This window comes from Bos taurus, chromosome 1 (genome assembly GCF_002263795.3).
Source record: "Bos taurus isolate L1 Dominette 01449 registration number 42190680 breed Hereford chromosome 1, ARS-UCD2.0, whole genome shotgun sequence".
In the NCBI taxonomy this organism is placed as follows: domain Eukaryota; kingdom Metazoa; phylum Chordata; class Mammalia; order Artiodactyla; family Bovidae; genus Bos; species Bos taurus.
In genome coordinates, this window is record NC_037328.1 from 142,558,477 (window position 1) to 142,574,507 (window position 16,031).

General features: G+C 53.3%; 1 protein-coding gene across 1 annotated transcript; it reads right to left on the reverse strand.

Annotated features, from left to right (window-relative positions):
* Nucleotides 1-6,988: 6,988 nt before the first annotated feature.
* TFF3 (trefoil factor 3) lies at nucleotides 6,989-10,770 on the reverse strand. Its single transcript, NM_001114509.2, has 3 exons — nucleotides 10,646-10,770; nucleotides 8,835-8,981; nucleotides 6,989-7,541 (listed from the first exon to the last, which is right to left on the reverse strand). The coding sequence occupies exons 1-3, from the start codon at nucleotides 10,728-10,730 to the stop codon at nucleotides 7,528-7,530; spliced, it is 246 nt and encodes an 81-aa protein (NP_001107981.1). The 5' UTR covers nucleotides 10,731-10,770; the 3' UTR covers nucleotides 6,989-7,527.
* Between the last annotated feature and the right edge of the window lie 5,261 nt (nucleotides 10,771-16,031).

The window sequence follows — 16,031 nt, forward strand, 5'->3', positions numbered from 1 at the left end:
CCAGCATCCCCGCCACTGTCCACTCCTTCCAAAAAGATCTTTATTAGACATCTCATTCACCAATATTCTACACACGCCTTTAAACAAATAAGACGAAAGTTAGTCATCTCACCCCCAAACCGTCCCAAGCACAGCCCCTCAAAGAAACCAGAGCTGCCCACCAGATGGCTGGTGATCACCCTGCCCCTCATGACTCTCAGAATGACCCTCCTCACACCAGCTTCCCACCCCCCACTCCAAATCGGACCAGAAGGTACGTCATTCATGCCATCCTCGGAATGTTCCAGAATCCACGCAGCCATGTCCCTTCTGATCCCCACTGTGGTTGTTTTTACCGTAGCATCCATGCTTCAATAAATCTGAGAAGTAGGAAAACAACCTTATACTTATATCCTTACAACCTCCAATCTAAACCACAGAAGCTTTTCTGGAAATTCAAGCAGAAGGAAATGTGCGACGTGAAACAGGTGCACAAAGAAGCTGTCCCCCTGGAGGTGGGGCTGCAGACCCCACGCGTGACCCCCACTCTCATGGTGCGTCCAAGGCAGCCCCTCCCAGCACCCACACCCTGCCTCTAGCCCCAGGGCACCGGCACCAGGCCCCTCCCAACCTGGCCATTCCTCCCCATGCAGTTTTCTGCTAAGGGGCAGCTTGGTTTAGGGATCCACCTGTTGGAAACCTTGTCTGAAGTTAGCCGTGGCCCGAGGCTCTGCCCCCTACCCCAAGTCCTTCCTTCCCTGCTCCACTTGTTGATGTCAGACCCACAGTGAGACCTGGGACTTCCGGCATCACCCACTCGCCTCCCTGCAGGCTTCCCTGGTGAATGCATTGATCACCTGACCCTGCAAAACCCTTCCTCTCTATGCCTCTGAGCGTTCAAGAATTCTTAGAACAGAGTGATGAATTCCAGTGAGTAGTCGACATATTTTGGAACAATACGGAAGGAGTTATTGCCAAATAAGAAATGTCAGAGCAACGTTCTCACAGACAACCGCACTGACACAAGAGGAGGAGAAAAGCCTGTGAACGTCACAAGTAATGTTAATAATAAGCAGGTTTAATGGCCCACTGTGCATGCTGGGGGTGGAGTAAGCCTGATGTTTGTTTTCCCTTTCCACCAGCAGCAAGGCAGCGGGTCTGGCTTCTTCTGGGCAAGCCAAAGCGCTCATCCCATGGTTTCTGGAAGGTTCCACAATGTGCATCATTAATCAGTGAGGAAGGTATTTGATATCAGAGTGATCCCTGGATCCTATGGGACCCGATTCATTTTTTGAACCTACCGTGACCACTGGTAGCTTCAAATTTTAGATGTGCACTGACCAGGAGGTAGGAAGGTTTAATGGGTGGTGTATAGGCCATTTGGAACCTGGACCGTCAGTGTCAGTCGAGTGCCCAGGGGGCGTGAAATCCACCAGTGATGATCAAATTGCACGCAGCCCAGGAAAATGCCAGCACACTTTGAGTTTGAGTCTTAGCAAAGCTGTGTCCTTAAGCGAATTTCTCTCTTGTTTCTTCACTGGTAAAGTAAGGATAAATCAAAGAAAAAAGTGCCCAGTCCACATTGTAGTACCTCTCCTCCCAGAATTTTAAAATTGGTTAGCACTCTCTGTACTTAATTGACATCTAAGGTCCAGAGCCAAGGAAGACCACCCACCCCTGGGAGACCCCCCACCGGGTCACACAGAACTCAGGGACTGAGCAGGGCTCAGTGGGATGTTCTCTTGGGTCATGGCAAGTCAGTAATTAGGATAATTATTCATGTTTTTCAGCATTTCAATGTTTCCTTTTTCTTGTTTTTTGCCTGCACTGTGCCCCCTGCAGTGGAAGCTCTGAGCCCTAACCACTGGACCTCCAGGAAATTCCCCATCAGTGTTTCCTTTTTAAACCTAGCCAATTGTTATAGACCTTTCTTTACACAAGCTTGTAAACATATTAACAATTTAATTTCTTTGTGCTTAGTTGCTTCAGTGGTGTCTGACTCTTTGCAACCCTATGGACTAGACTGCCAGGCTCCTCTGTCCACAGAATTCTCCAGGCAAGAATATTGGAGGGGGTAGCCATGCCCTCCTCCAGGGGACCTTAATCTTCCTGACCCAGAGTTCGAACCCACATCTCTCTCCTCTCCTGCATCAGAAGCCTGGTTGTTTACCGCTAGCGCCATCTGTCAGAAATCTATTGCTGTTTATAAAATGGATTAGATGGGAGGTGCTATGATTCCGCCACAGTGCATCCTCACAGGCTGCCTCCTGGCTGTGGATGCCTGATCAAATTACTAAAGGGCTCTGCGAAAGCTTCCTCTTCAGAAAAAATGAAAAACAGGATGGCGGTACCCACCCCCCACGCCACATGGGCTTTCAAGGACTTAGCAAATCTCAAGTACCTGATGGGTGTCTGCCGCATGCCAAGTGCTTGATCATCTTATTAGCTTTGATTATCTTTACAGATCCATCTGGGTGTCAGCCAGCGACTTCCGGCTGGCCTCAGCGTGAGATGTCCACACCTGGGGGAAGGATAAAGGCGGAACCACCCTGCCGCCAACACAGAGCATGCTGGGAGCCAGACCCGCCAAGCTCCTCCCACCCCAGGCGTTACTGTGAGATGCTGGGCTTCACACAGACCCTCTGAGTGTCTGTCCAGAGGATGAAACGAGGGGCAGCCACACGCTTCGGGCAGACACACAAAACCTGGTGCACACATCTGCACTGTGCACACCAGTGACTTGAGTTTTCTCTACGGCTGAACTTAAGGCTCCCCCTCAGGCACTTTGGAGTGAATTCCACCCAGTTCCTGCTGAGTAAGCTGGGGCTTGCTGGGGTCTGGGCTTCCACACTGGGCAGGGTGATGTGGACTTCTGTAAGCCTCCCCCTCTCACCCTGGCCTGGCACTCATGGAGGCAGGGTCCCAGAGGGACACCCTCCAAGACCCTTCTGGAAACTGCAGGTTCAGTGGGGCTACTTCTAGCTCTCTTTGGCAGGACATGCAGCAGCCACCCAGCCATTGCTACTTACTGACCTGGACAGGGAAGCCCCTCTTCTACCCATCGCCCAGAAGCTGCCCCACCCACCTCCTGGCCTGATAACTAAGAAGGAGCCCTCTCTACTCTGAGAGCTCAGAGCTGCTGGGGTGGGGAAGTGCCTGCAGACCCTGGAGATCTCCCTCCACTGCTATGTGACCCTGGGCTCCTGACCTAATCTCTCTGTGCCTCTGCTTGTTCACTTGTAAAAACGGAGATAACGATTGTACTTCACAGGCTGCTGTAGGGGCTGAATGAAGTAAAGTGTGTGAAGCCCCACAGCGCTGCAGCTGTGTGCACTAAAGGAGGCTGAGCCGCCTTTTCAATGTTTATTTTCAGGGAGACGGGGCACTAGATGCTTTCATGAGACCCCCACCTCCTCGGCTCCCCCACCCCGTGGGACTAGAGGACATCTCAGGAAGCGGGAAATGGAGCACCACGGCCAGGGTTAAACTTAACCGCAAGGAAAAGGAGAATGAGAAAAAAATTCCAAGTTTCCTGAGAAGATGAAGTTTTTGCTTAATTGGTGGAAACTGGGGGTCAGCTCTGCTCAAGATCCCATGCTGTCTGGAGGCGACGTGGTCAGGTGACCAGGCCTGTTAGTAAATCCCATTTAGAAAGTGAGTGACTTGGAGACAGGCTGAAGCTAGGATTGCAGGAAGCTGCAGGCACTCAGGTCAGCCAGCAGAGGGGGCCATTGGTCACTGTGGTTTGGACCAGGTTGGAAGGATGGGGAACTGGGCTTCCCTGTGTCCTGCTCCATTGCGGTCAGAGCGGTCTGGCCTGATGTCAGTGGTCTTTGAACACACTTATGAGACTACACAGCCACAGCCCCCGCCCTGTGTGGCTAGGGTGAGGCATGGGATTGAAGTGTGTGCCCTAACTCAGTAATGATATGAAATTATTTAAGAAGTGGCCTGTCCAGGTCCCCACAAGTCTGCGGTTATCTTGGCTTGGAGGACAAGTGAGCCACTGGCTCTGCTTGTGTATTTCATTTTGACTGGAGAGTTTCGGTTTTAAAGACGATCCGAGTCTGCCTGGTCAGGCCCCTCTCTGTGGGTCTTGTCCTTCCTGGTGTCACAGACCCTCACAACACACTTGGCTTCCATTATCAGATGTTGACCCTGCACAGAAGGACATGCCCAGCTTCTCTCTGCCTGACTGGGTATCACTGAGGTTGTGAGCTGCCCTGGAGACCCCAATTTCATCACCAGACTCTGAGACTCTTGGAAACTCCTTGGGTGATTCTGATCCACACCTGTTGTTTGAGCCACTTGAGAAGTGTTGGCTTTGGGGAGGGGCTAGTGTTTACGCCAACTGGGACCCCAGATGCCCAACTTGTGTGATGACCCCTCTGACCTTTGCAGGAACAACAGAGATGTGTTAAGGCTCCATCTCCCCATCCTCCCACCTGTGGCCAGGTCTTCTGGTAGGGACGAAGGTTGCTCCAGCATCTAACTCTGGCCTGGAGTCTCCTCCAAGTTTCCCAGGAAACACATTCTCCAGACAGGACCTGCTGGAAGCGAGCTCCACCCGTGGCAAAGGTCATGAGGAAGGAGGCTTGGCATACGCAAAGGCGGGATTGAGCCTCAGGAGTCCCCCTGGAAATTCTCGAGCATCTACCCCCCAAAACCAGAGTCTGCCTACTTTCTGCTTTGTGCTTTCACCTACACCTCTGACTTTACGGGGGGCTGTCCCCCACTACCTCTCTCTGAAAAAAGAGTTAGCTTACAGCTCCAGTTAATAATTCCTGGGTGTGACAGTGTTTCAACCTACAAACTCCTTTGGAAGTCCTCTAGCCTGCCTGAATAGGTTTTTCCGGCCACATGTGATTGTTCAGAGCCTCCCAACTGTGAGAGGCAGGAGATGTTCTAAACTGTCTAAACACAGATTCCTTTGAGTAGTTAAAAGATTGATTAGAAATTGTTTTGGTGAAGGGTTTTTCACTTATTGGGCCAATGTTTGCTGCTAAGTCTCCATATCCCTTACCTACTGTGTCCTTGGCAGTGTACTGATTGATATAATGGGTGTATAGAAATGTAAGTAGTAGCTTTAATGTTTGTAATCTTGGACCCTTGAGTTAATTCTTTTCTTGATTGAGCCCACCTCACCTTTGCCCTATAGGAATGCAACTTTATCCAATGCTTTTTGGAGGCTGGCGCCTGACTTTGGAATAATCACCTTTAGAGAAAAATAAGTTTCTTAAAATGTTAACAGGCCTCCTGGCCAGAAGATGATGTAAATCACCTAAACTTTTGCATATGATAAGTTTGAAAGCCTGGCCTGGCTTTGATTAGGATCAGGAACTGCTGTCCTTGCATGACTCCACCCCCTCCCCCATTATCCTCTATGCACAACTTAAGGTATAAAACTACTTTGGAAAATAAAGTACGTCCCTTTCTTGTTCACCGAAACTTGGTCTCCCCATGTCGTTCTTTCTTTCACCTTCTGGCTGAATTTTTCCTCTGAGGCGGGGAAGCTCGTCAAGCCTACTAATTTTGCCTGGGCTTCTAAGATCTGACCAGGGAGGCCTTAGCGTCTCCTCTCCTTCGGGAGAACGGGAGGACACCTGTGGCCTTCATAGGTGACGTAAATTCCCTGCTTTGGAATCTTATTCAGCCTCTTTTCTTCACTAAATTTTCCTACTGAGCTATCCTTATTTCAGCCTCTCTTCTCCACTCAATTTCCTCACTGAGCTATCCTTATTTCAGCTGCTTTTCTCCACTGAATTTCCTCACTGAGCTATCCTCATTCTATTACTCATTATATCTTTGATGAATATTTAAATAAATAGGTCGCCTACGCCGTCTGTCCTTCGAATACCCTGGATCAGCTGGGGCTGGACCCCGGCAAGGACCCTGAACAACCAGTGAGCAAGTAGAAGCTGCTGTCTGGGGGCTGAGGTGGTGGCAAGGACCCCTCCCCTTGATGGTGTTGGAGGCCTTGACACAGAAGCAGTGGCTCTGAGCTGACCACAGGAGTGCCAGGTGGGCAGTGGCAGCAGTGGCATAGGGAGACGGTGACTCCAGTGGGCTCCATCCAGGAGGGCGCGTGCAGGGGCCTGGCTGCCTCCAAGGTGGGGGAAGGGAATCGTCCCCTGTGGTCCCAGCCTTGTCTCCCTCCTTACCCTGCAAGGCTGTACGCTGAGTGCCCTGTCCTCTTGGGGGTGGGGGATGAGTAGGGACTTATGGGGGAGATGCTGTTGGGAATCTGTGGACAAATTGAGCGGGGGGAGTGGTTGGTGCCAGGAAGAGATGCTGACTCAGGGCCATCGGGGATGATGGATGGGACAGAGTCCTTTTCTTGGGGTGGAGGGTGTGAGAGGGCTGGAGACCAGGTTGGGGGCTCCCACGTGGGGAATCACGTGCCGCGTCAGGGCAGCTCTTGGTCCTCCAACCAGACCTCACTTGACACATCTCAGTGTAACAGGCAGGCCGCTCCTGGGTGGGCTCTGGCTGGTGCCCCCTCAAAGGGCTTTGGGATGAGTTGCTTATCCTACAACAAGGGTATTAACCTCTCCCTTCTAGGACACACACAGGCTCTCACTCTACAGACCTGGCCCCAAGTGCAAGGCTAAAAAGGAAGCCTTTTGTTTTGAAAAGGAGCCAGTGTCTCTTTTCCAGCAGGAAGGGTGGCTCAGGCCCAGAAGCCCTGCCTTCGGGGGCCGCATTACTTCCTGGCCTCCGAGCAGCAGAAACAGCCCTCAGTAGCATCAGAGGAGTCGGCCATGTGGCCTGGAGAGCAGGAGCTTAGGTCTGACGGTGTGGACACGTTCCTGGTGTCCCGGGAGAGCCGAGTGTCTCCAAGAGTGGGGGAGATGACTCTCCATCTGGGGATGGCTAAGACTTCAAGAGCTCTCATGGTGACACTTTGTTTATGGATTAAAACCGCATCCATTTTCAGAGGAAAAATAGCAAAAGTAGGCCAAGGTGTCACAGATGCTACACTTGACTTGCAAAGAAATACCCAAAAAAGTGCCAATTGGTAAAATGGATTTATTGGCTCTCTCTTTACCATGAAAGTCATGAATAACCTTTTGGGGGGAACTTACATTTGAAATGGTGTTTCTCAACACCATTCTAAGTGATGCTTAGAAGGTGAGAAACCTTCTAAGTGTCCAAGTGGCACTCTCTGTCCGGCCACACTAGGTCTCAGGTTTGCAGCATCCTCACCTCTAGGGAGCTACTTTGGGGTCCTTCCCTGCTCCCCAGGCCTAGGGCAGACCCTCTGCTGGGTGATGCTAAGACACTGCCCTCTGCCCCCATTGGTGGAAGGCTGAGAAGGAAGAGAGTGACTTGGCAGAAATAAAGCACAGCGGCGTCAAGTCTTAGGAATGAAGACCTGTCCTCATGCTGAGCACGGGAGCTTTATTCTTTAAGACATCAGGCCCCAGGCATTTGGTTCAGGCCTGGCCAGGAGCAGTTTGAGAGAAGCAGAAGGATGAGCACTGGGTGGGCGGGCAGGGTACCCAAGTACGGAGATCCCCTCCCTGGGTGTCGGGTGGCCACGTGGCTTCAGAAGGTGCATTCTGGAAATGAAGCACAGACAAGAGTTACCCTCAGCTACATGGTCCCCGGCCACCGCTGCCTGGCTTCTCCAGGTTGGTGGTGTGTGTTGTCTCCCTGCCAAGTCCCTGGGGAAGGGTCGAGTCCCCACTCCCTGGGAGAACAGCCGCATATCCCAGGGGTACCCAAGGGGTCAGGACAAATGGAGCCTGAGATGGGCCAGGCCAGACAGGGCCGCTGCTAGAGTTCAAAGAAGTATCCTCTCGGGCTGAAGAGCAGGTGGAGGCGGGGCTGATCAGCACAGGGGTGACTCCCCACTGGGCCCAGAGGCTGATCTGGACCTCTGCTGGGGTTTGCGGGAAGGGGAGGAGCTCTGGGCTATGGGTAGCCCCCCACCCCCGTAACTGATTAGGGAGGCAGACCGGCTGGCTGGAATGCAGGCGCCTTTGTCATTCCCCAGGGACAAAGGGCGAGGGTGCCCCTATCCCCCCCACCCCCCACCCCCGCCACTGTGCCAATTCCAGGAAAGGGCCTCACATAGTAGTACGTGCCTCTTAGAAGGTGAGCTGGCACCTGGGCTCCAGATGGCTCACGGCAACCTCCATGGGGGTGGAGATGGGGGACAGGCGGGGAGGGGGGCGGGATACAGCCAGGAAAGCACAGCACCCAGTGCGCTGCTGTCTGCTCCTGGGCAGGGTCCCCCAGGGCCACCCTGCACCCCACTGCCCCAGCGAGGGAGGGGGCAGCCCCTCGTGGTATGGGCAGGAGGTGGGTGGCGGGGTGGGGAGACGTGCCAGGACTCCACGTCCAGACAGAGAGCACGTCACAGATCACAAATGACCAAGACTCTGAGTGGGGTGCTTGCTGAAAATGGCCTTGAAAGTCAGCCCGGTTTTCCAAACCCATGTAATATCCACTTTTCTCCAGGGTAGCTTTTAAGCTATTTCCCTCTACATAAGGCCTTGACTCTGAACACCTTTCTCAAAGGATGAAAAACTAAGTGCATGAGTGATCAGTCGTGTCCGACTCGTGATCCCCTGGGCTGCAGCCTGCCAGGCTCCTCTGTCCATGGGACTCTCCAGGCGAGCAAACTGGAGTGGGTTGCCCTGCCCTCCTCCAGGGGATCTTCCCAACCCGGGGACTGAACCCACGTCTCTTGTGTCTCTTGCATGAGCAGGTGGGTTCTTTACCACTGGTGCCACCTGGGAAGCCCCGCCTTGCCCAGCAGACAGATGTGGCATAGGGGGCCCACCCAGGGCCCAAGTGTGTGTGGCTTCCTGGGGCCTGAAAGACCTTGTGCGTTCGATCTGGCTCACCTGCTTCCTGCAGGGGCTTGAAGCACCAGGGCACCCCGTGGATGCTGGAGTCGAAGCAGCAGCCGCGGTTGTTGCACTGCTCGGGGGTGACCTCGGGGTAGCCGCAGTCCACCCTGTCCTTGGCCGGCACTGCACACTGGTTCGCCGCTAGTCCACACAAAGCCAGGTCAGACAGACCTCTCTGGCTTGGGGTTGGTCCACCGGCCGCATTTACAAGTCCGCACCCTCCCCGCAGCTCCCAGTTCATAGGATACAACCCCACCCCTCCCCCAACATGCTGCTCCAGGGCCCTCTTTCCCCATAAGTATTTAAGGAGAAATGTTTTGTGAAAGATCTGGCCGGCTGCCCGGGGTCTCTCACTTGGGTGCTCCTAGCACCTGTAGAGCCTGGGTTCCTGCCAGTTGGCAGGTACCCACAGGAATCCAGGGTCCCCTGAACCCGGAAACAAAGTTCCCCTTCAGTGTTTAATCAACAGAACTTCCCCCTTAAAAATGAATAGGATAATAGAAGATAGGCATTCAAGTAAGAAAACCGCAATGTGAGCTCCTTTCTGCCTCTCCCTCCTTCCCTTGACACACCGTGCCTGTGTATCTGTGGGTCTCTATGATTCACTTTTCAGATAAGTCTTTATGTCAGAAGCTCAGCAAAAGTCCACTGTGCCTCATTCCTTAACCGGATTTTTCCTTAGGCAAATAGAATTCACAGGGAACCTAGAATCCTCTTCTATGGCTGCCAATTCATAATTCCTTATTCCACTGGTTCCCAAACATTGCTCACGGTGGGGTCAGGACAGCGACACCTGCTCCCACCCAGAGACCTTCTGATGTAGTTGGCACATCCTACTGGGCTTTGAGGTTTAAAAGCTTCCAGGTGATTCTGATGGCTCCCAAGTTTGAGACCACTCAGAACCTGATAAAAGCCACACTTGAATTTCTGCAAAATCCAGTTAATGGAACAGTCATGCCCCACCTGGAATCACAATTCAATGGCTAAATGAAAACTGTAGGTATTGAAAACGTTCTGGAAGCGGCTGTTTTCATTTGTCTTTTCTTTGTGTTTTGCAAATGTGCCAGAATAATGTAGAAAGACCTATACTGTTGATTCAGAAGTCTCCAGCAAGGAAGGCAGTGGGAGGGTAGGCTTTGTGTGGCTACCAAAGTTCCCATCCTGCTTTCCACACTGACCAGTAGAGTCAGTTATTAACTCTCTGAAGCTCAGTTTCCTTGTCTGCAAAATATGGACAGCAAGACCCGGTTTGTAGGGCTGCTGAGAGAAAATGTATGTGTCTGGTAAGTTTGTCGTTGTTGCTCAGTCCCGAAGTTGTGTCTGACTCTTTGCGACCCCATGGACTGTAGCCCACCAGGCTCCTCTGCTCTCCACTATCTCCTGGAGTTTGCACAAACTCATGTCCATTGAGTTATCTAGTCCACTGAGTTGGTGAGGCTCTCTAACCATTTCATCCTCTGCCACCCCCCTTTCCTTTGCCTTCAGTCATTCCCAGCATCAGGATCTTTTCCAATGAGTCAGGTGGCTAAAGTAGTTGATCAGTAACAGAGACGAGCAAACCCAACTCCATACTGCAGCTGATCCTTCAGCTCTAACCTTCATGCTCTTAATGTAAAGTACATTGCATCAGGTGGCTAAAGTAGCAATCATTAAATTATTAAGGAGCTTGGCCACTTTCCTCTAGCCCACAGAAAGCCCCCAGCCTGGCTCTTCCATGTCCTGTCCCCTAGTCCTGTGTTCCCACTCTCCACTCAGCCCCTCCTCCTCCCTGCCGCCCAGTGGGAGGGGGTCAGAGCGGTACTCACACAGGCCCACATACTGCCCGGTTGAACTGGAGGACCCCAAGGCCAGGACCGCCACCACCAGCAGCCAGAATGTTCTGGCCTCCATGGTCACAGGCTGGCTCTGGGGACCCGACTGCTCAGAAAACATGTTGAGTTGGCCAAGAAGACTTATTTATACCCCTGTGTTTACACAGGCACTCCAGGTTCTGTTTGTTTGGGAGCCCTTCCCTCCAGCCCCGCCCACTCAAAGTCCCCAGAGGCTCGACCATCCCAAAGGCTAGTAGAGGTGCTTCCCACCCCGCTGTTTTGCAGTAGCAAGTGAGGGGCAATGGCAGCTGCAGCTGCCTGTGAACACCTCTCTATCTGGGAGAACACCTGGGAGCCAGAGCAGGGTCAATGCCCATTGTCAGCCTGGCTAGGAAGAAAGAACAAAGGCTCAGTGTGAGGCTCAAGGAAGCACCATCAGGCCTGGGCACCACCCAACAACCCACCCAGGAGCAGGTCAGGAGGGTCCCTGCTCAGTGACATGAGTTTCCAGGCCACTTAATCCCAGGCCAACCTCGAGTACTTGAAAAGACAGGCGACAACCACAAGTCAGGGAAAACAGGTGTGCTGATTTCATTTCTGTGTCACAGCTCTTGAAAGGTAGAGGTGCTTTTTCTTTATTTTTTGCTGTTTCTCCAGCAAAAAGTTATTTTTATCAACTGCATTTTAACAAATGTATTGAGTACGTTTTAATAAGGATACAATACCTGCAGTTGGTTGTTAAAGTCAGACAGTACAGAAGACTCTGCCCCTTCTGAGTGCCACTGTCCACGTTTCACAGTTCTTAGGCATTTTCCCAGAATGTCCTCTGCGCACTTAAGCACATTTGTTCACACGAAAGGGAACTCACTCTACCTTGCCCAGCTTCCTTTCCATTTTCTTTTAATGCGAAAGCTAAAGCTTGGAAATTGTTTTGTAACAACACATCTAGGGGCTTCCCTGGTGGTCCAGTGGTTAAGAATCTGTTCTGCCAACGGAGGGGACACGGGTTCAGTCCCTGCTTCAGGAAGATCCCACATGAAGCAACAAAGGGCATCTGCCATAGCTACTGAAGCCCCCGCGCTCTAGAATCCTCGAGCCACAGCTATGGAGCCCGTATGCTGCAACGACTGAGCCCTTGAGCCGAGAGCTTGCGTTCTGCAACGAGAAAAGCTACCACGATGAGGTGCACACACCATAGCTAGACGGTAACCCCTGCTCTCCACAACTAGAGAAAGCCCTTGTGCATCAAGGAAGACCCAGCACAGCCAAAAAAACAAAATGAATTAATTAAAAAGCATGTCTAAATGAAATGGGAATAATTATACCCACTTTGCAGAGGAACAAACTAAGGCTCAAAATGTTATCAAATTCATACTGCTGTGGTACAACAGGCTGATAAATCGAGAGATGGGTGTTGGAGCAACAGTAGCGATTTCATTTGGAAAGCCAGGAATCCAGGAAGATGGTGGACTCGTCGTGTCCCAAAGAACCGTCTTAGCTGAATTAGAATTCAGGTTTCTTTCCACTAAAAGGGGAGGGGCGTGGCTGGTTGCTGCAAACTTCTTGGTAATTGACCCCGGGCTAGATCTGGGGCTAGACTTCTCAGGCTAGACCCCGGACCTTTGTTCTTGCAGCAGTCCACACAGGTCTAGGCACCATGTTCTTGTAAACTTCCAACAGAACAAACATTCTCTGCTCTGCAACTTTTTATCTCTATGTGAATGAAACGTGTTTTACCTTTAAAAGTTAAGGCTGGGAGGCAGAGCCTTGAGAAGGGGCTATTGTATATTTCAGGCTATAGGTGACCTACTTGTACCAAGATGAAAGGGCATCATGATTAAGTTCCAGCCACAGAGCACAAGAGGGCTTCCCAGGTGGCACCAGCAGTAAAGAACCCACCTGCCAATGCAGGAGACATAAGAGATGCGGGTTCAATCCCTGGGTCAGGAAGATCCCCTGGAGGAGGGCGTGGCAGCCCACTCCAGTATTCTTGCCTGGAGAATTCCATGGGCAGAGGAACCTGGAGGGCTACAGTCCAGTGGGTTGCAAAGAGTCAGACGCGACTGAGCACGCATGCCATTCATTCATCCATCTGTCCATCCATCCATTTCTCCATCCATCTGTCCACAGAGAATGAAGGTTAGAGCTGAAGGACAGCTGCAGTATGGAGTTGGGTTTGCTCGTCTCTGTTACTGGACATCCGCCAAAGGTCACCAAGGAGGCCTGGCAGAGCTGTGATGCGACCTGCCTCTGTGGGACCCTGCGGTCTCCTCCTCCATCAAGGACGCCAGCCCCACCTGCACCTGACTGGCGGGGAGAGTGGGGTAGCGTGGGGTCTAGTTGTGGTGTGTTCTCCAGGCTTCCTTCCTAATGGGGTATTCTTCTCTCTCTGTTGAACTCTGATCCAGGAACTGTGGGGTGGGAGTTGTCCACCACCCAGGGCAGACACACCTGCTGGCTGCACTTAACCCCCAGGTGGAGGTATGTTTTAGGAGGGGTCCCCAAACCACCCAGGGGTTCATCTCTAGCACTGCCCTTCCCCAAGGGACTGATGGGGCTAGACTGCGTGTGCTCTGGAACTGGGCACTGTGTCCCACCTCATGACTCCCCAGGCCCTGCTCTGCTACCCAGGGAGCCCTGGGTGAACCCATGTACAGAGACACCCATGTCTGAATTGCCCCTCCCCACAAGGCTTACAGACAGAGCAGTTTCTGCATTGTTTTCAGGGCATTTGCTCTGTTCCCAGAGAGGGGAGTAACCCAAGCTAACAGATGGCTTGATTTTTATGTAATTAACAAAAACATCATATCAAATTCCTCACAGCATTTGCTGGCCTGACCCCTGCCTTCCCACTCCTCACAATATCCCCAGGCCAGGCCAGGCAGGGGAACTGGGTCAGGTTCCAGGAAGTCACAGATGCCCAGAAACAGGCTTAGAAGTGACAGTTATCTGAAGGCTGTCCTGGCAGGGAGATCACCCGGCTGCCCCTGGAATTGCCTGGAGAGCAGGACCTGCATGGACCCCCGGCCCGCCCACCCAGGCAAGTAACTGGGAAGCCACTGAGTTCTCCTGCAGCCAGCACCAGCTGCTGCCTGGTAACTTGCTCGGCATCCCTCAGTGAATGTCGATTGAGCCCCACTGCAGGAGTCTGGGGCTTGGGGCCGAGGCAGGAATAACATGGAACATGTCCCCAACCTGGAAAATCCCCCACAGGGAGACAGGGCTGTAATTACAGTGATGAAGCTGAGAGACATGGTCCCAGTCTGGGGCCGAGTAACCTTGGGCTTGTCCCTTCCTATCTCTGGGGCCCCGGCTTCCTCGCCTGTCATGTGGAGCCTGGCCCGCAGGCATCCATGAGCTGGTGACCCCGAGCTGGATGCCAGGGTCACAGTCTGATCACCTGCCAGGCATGGGGCAGCAGCTACGGTGCAGAGGGTCCAGTGCCCCAGAGCCCGGTCCCATAGAAGCCTTGGCTGTGCAAGGGGTTGGGGATGGGCGGGCAGGACACAGGCTTCTTGGAGAAAATGGGACGGGGCTGGCCTTGGAGCCCCGGGAGCTGAGGCTGTGGGGAGAAGTCCAGTGTGTGTGTTCTCCTTGTTCCGTTCCCACCAGGGGCAGAGGATGGGGACGGGGAGCCCACCCTGCCTCCCAGAGCACACAGGCCCATAGCCGTAGCTGTCAGCAATCCAATGGGGCACTTCAGTTCCAGGAATGAAGCAAACCCAGTGCCAGAGCGGCAGGCCCCCGGCTCACCTGTCTTGGCCCCGCCCCAACAGGTGGCTGCCTGGTGCCTAGAGCCTGGTCTGAGCAGCTGGTTGGGCTGTCCCGGGAGCCTGCCCAGCAACCCCACCTGGGCTGTGTGCGCAGGTGCCCAGGGCAAGCTAGGGCCAAGAAGCAGGCCATCTGGCCCTGGGTGCTGCAACCTCCCACTGCAGGATGCCTGGCCACTGGCACGTATGTAAGAAGCATGGGCTAAGCATGATCATGGGATGGATACTTGGCCTGTGATGCTGGGCCCTCAGGACACCAGGCAGAAGCCTGCCCTCAGAACCCAGAGAATTGGCCTTGAAGTGCGAACTGCAGTGCGATACCTGACAGGGTGCTAGCTACCCAGCAGGCTTCTCCTCGGGGGTGAAATCGCACTGGGTCTTGAGGAATGAGTAGGAGTTCGGACGGGTGATGGTCAGAAGGGCATTCTGGGCAGGCACCGTGAGCTCACCACCTCATAGAAATTACAGTCAGTGTGGCCTGCACAGGGTGATATACTCCACTTTACCACTCAGCTTTCTGATACTGTCCCTCTTGGTTACTCAAGCCCACAGAGAGTCACACAGAGAAAGAAGTTTCAAAGTCCAGTAATTGACACCCTCTGGGTGGCTCTGGGGTCACACCCTTCTCTAAGAAGCTCCCTGAGGACCAGCTGTCGCTTTGCCCTGCAGCTGTCTTGGGTGCGGCCCCACCTTCTGTGCTGAGTTCTCTGCAGCCAGACCCTCCCTGAGGAGCAGGACTGAGTGTCCATGTTCAGGGGACACAGGCATGGACTGATTCAGGGGGGACTGGTTTATACTGAGGGCAAATGGGGGGCTTGGAGCTGTACAAATGAATCACCCACCAAACGTGGGGAGAGGGGGAGAGGAGAGCAGGCCCTGAGTCGGGATGGAGGCCATGGGCCTGAGGACAACCCCCATGGACCCTGGGTCTCCTGCCCCCAATACTGGGCCAGCAGCGGTCCTATCGCAACAGGGCTTGTGATGTCCCCTGGGGGTTCCAGGGAAGTGATGTCCAGCTCAGGGTACACTTCTGGCGGTGTGGCCACAGTGACTTCTATGTCCAGGGTGCCTCTGGGATTGGAGCTCTTGCGTCAGCAGCAGGTGCTGTTACAATGTTACAACAAAGAAAGTTTCCCAGGAACAAGTCAGCTAAGGACCAGGAAGCTCACAGGATCAAGGCAGAAATAAACAGAGTTAGAGCCTGGAGCAGGCCTGCCCAGGGCACCAGGCCCCTCCTGGATAGCCCTGACTTTTGGACACAGAAAGCCTTTTTGTGCAGCTGGATGGGCTCCAGCAGGAAGCCGAGGCCTGCCAACCACTGAAGCGGCACCTGGGTGTGCCCTCCACTTGAGCCTGACCAGTGCCAGCTCCTGGCCCTGCACTGCATCCTAGGGGGATAGCCCAGGAAGGCACAGATCGTCCCCAGGAGCCCCCAGTGCAGGCAGGACAGGACAAAGGCCCAGCAGCAGCAGGAGACCCCCCAGGGAACTCCATCCTCAGCCAGTTCAGGTCAAGTCACCTTGCTCTTCTTCCCTGTGAATCAAGCCACCCAAGTGACCTGCAGGTATGCTGGGTGCAGTCACGTCCTTCCCAGAGTCGTGTCCTTCCTG

Coding starts and splice junctions, on each gene's coding strand:
- TFF3 (NM_001114509.2), bottom strand. CDS start 10,730: ATGGAGGCCAGAACATTCTGGCTGCTGGTGGTGGCGGTCCTGGCCTTG. Junction 8,982..10,645: donor CGGGCAGTATGTGGGCCTGT/GTGAGTACCGCT, acceptor TGTGTGGACTAG/CGGCGAACCAGTGTGCAGTG.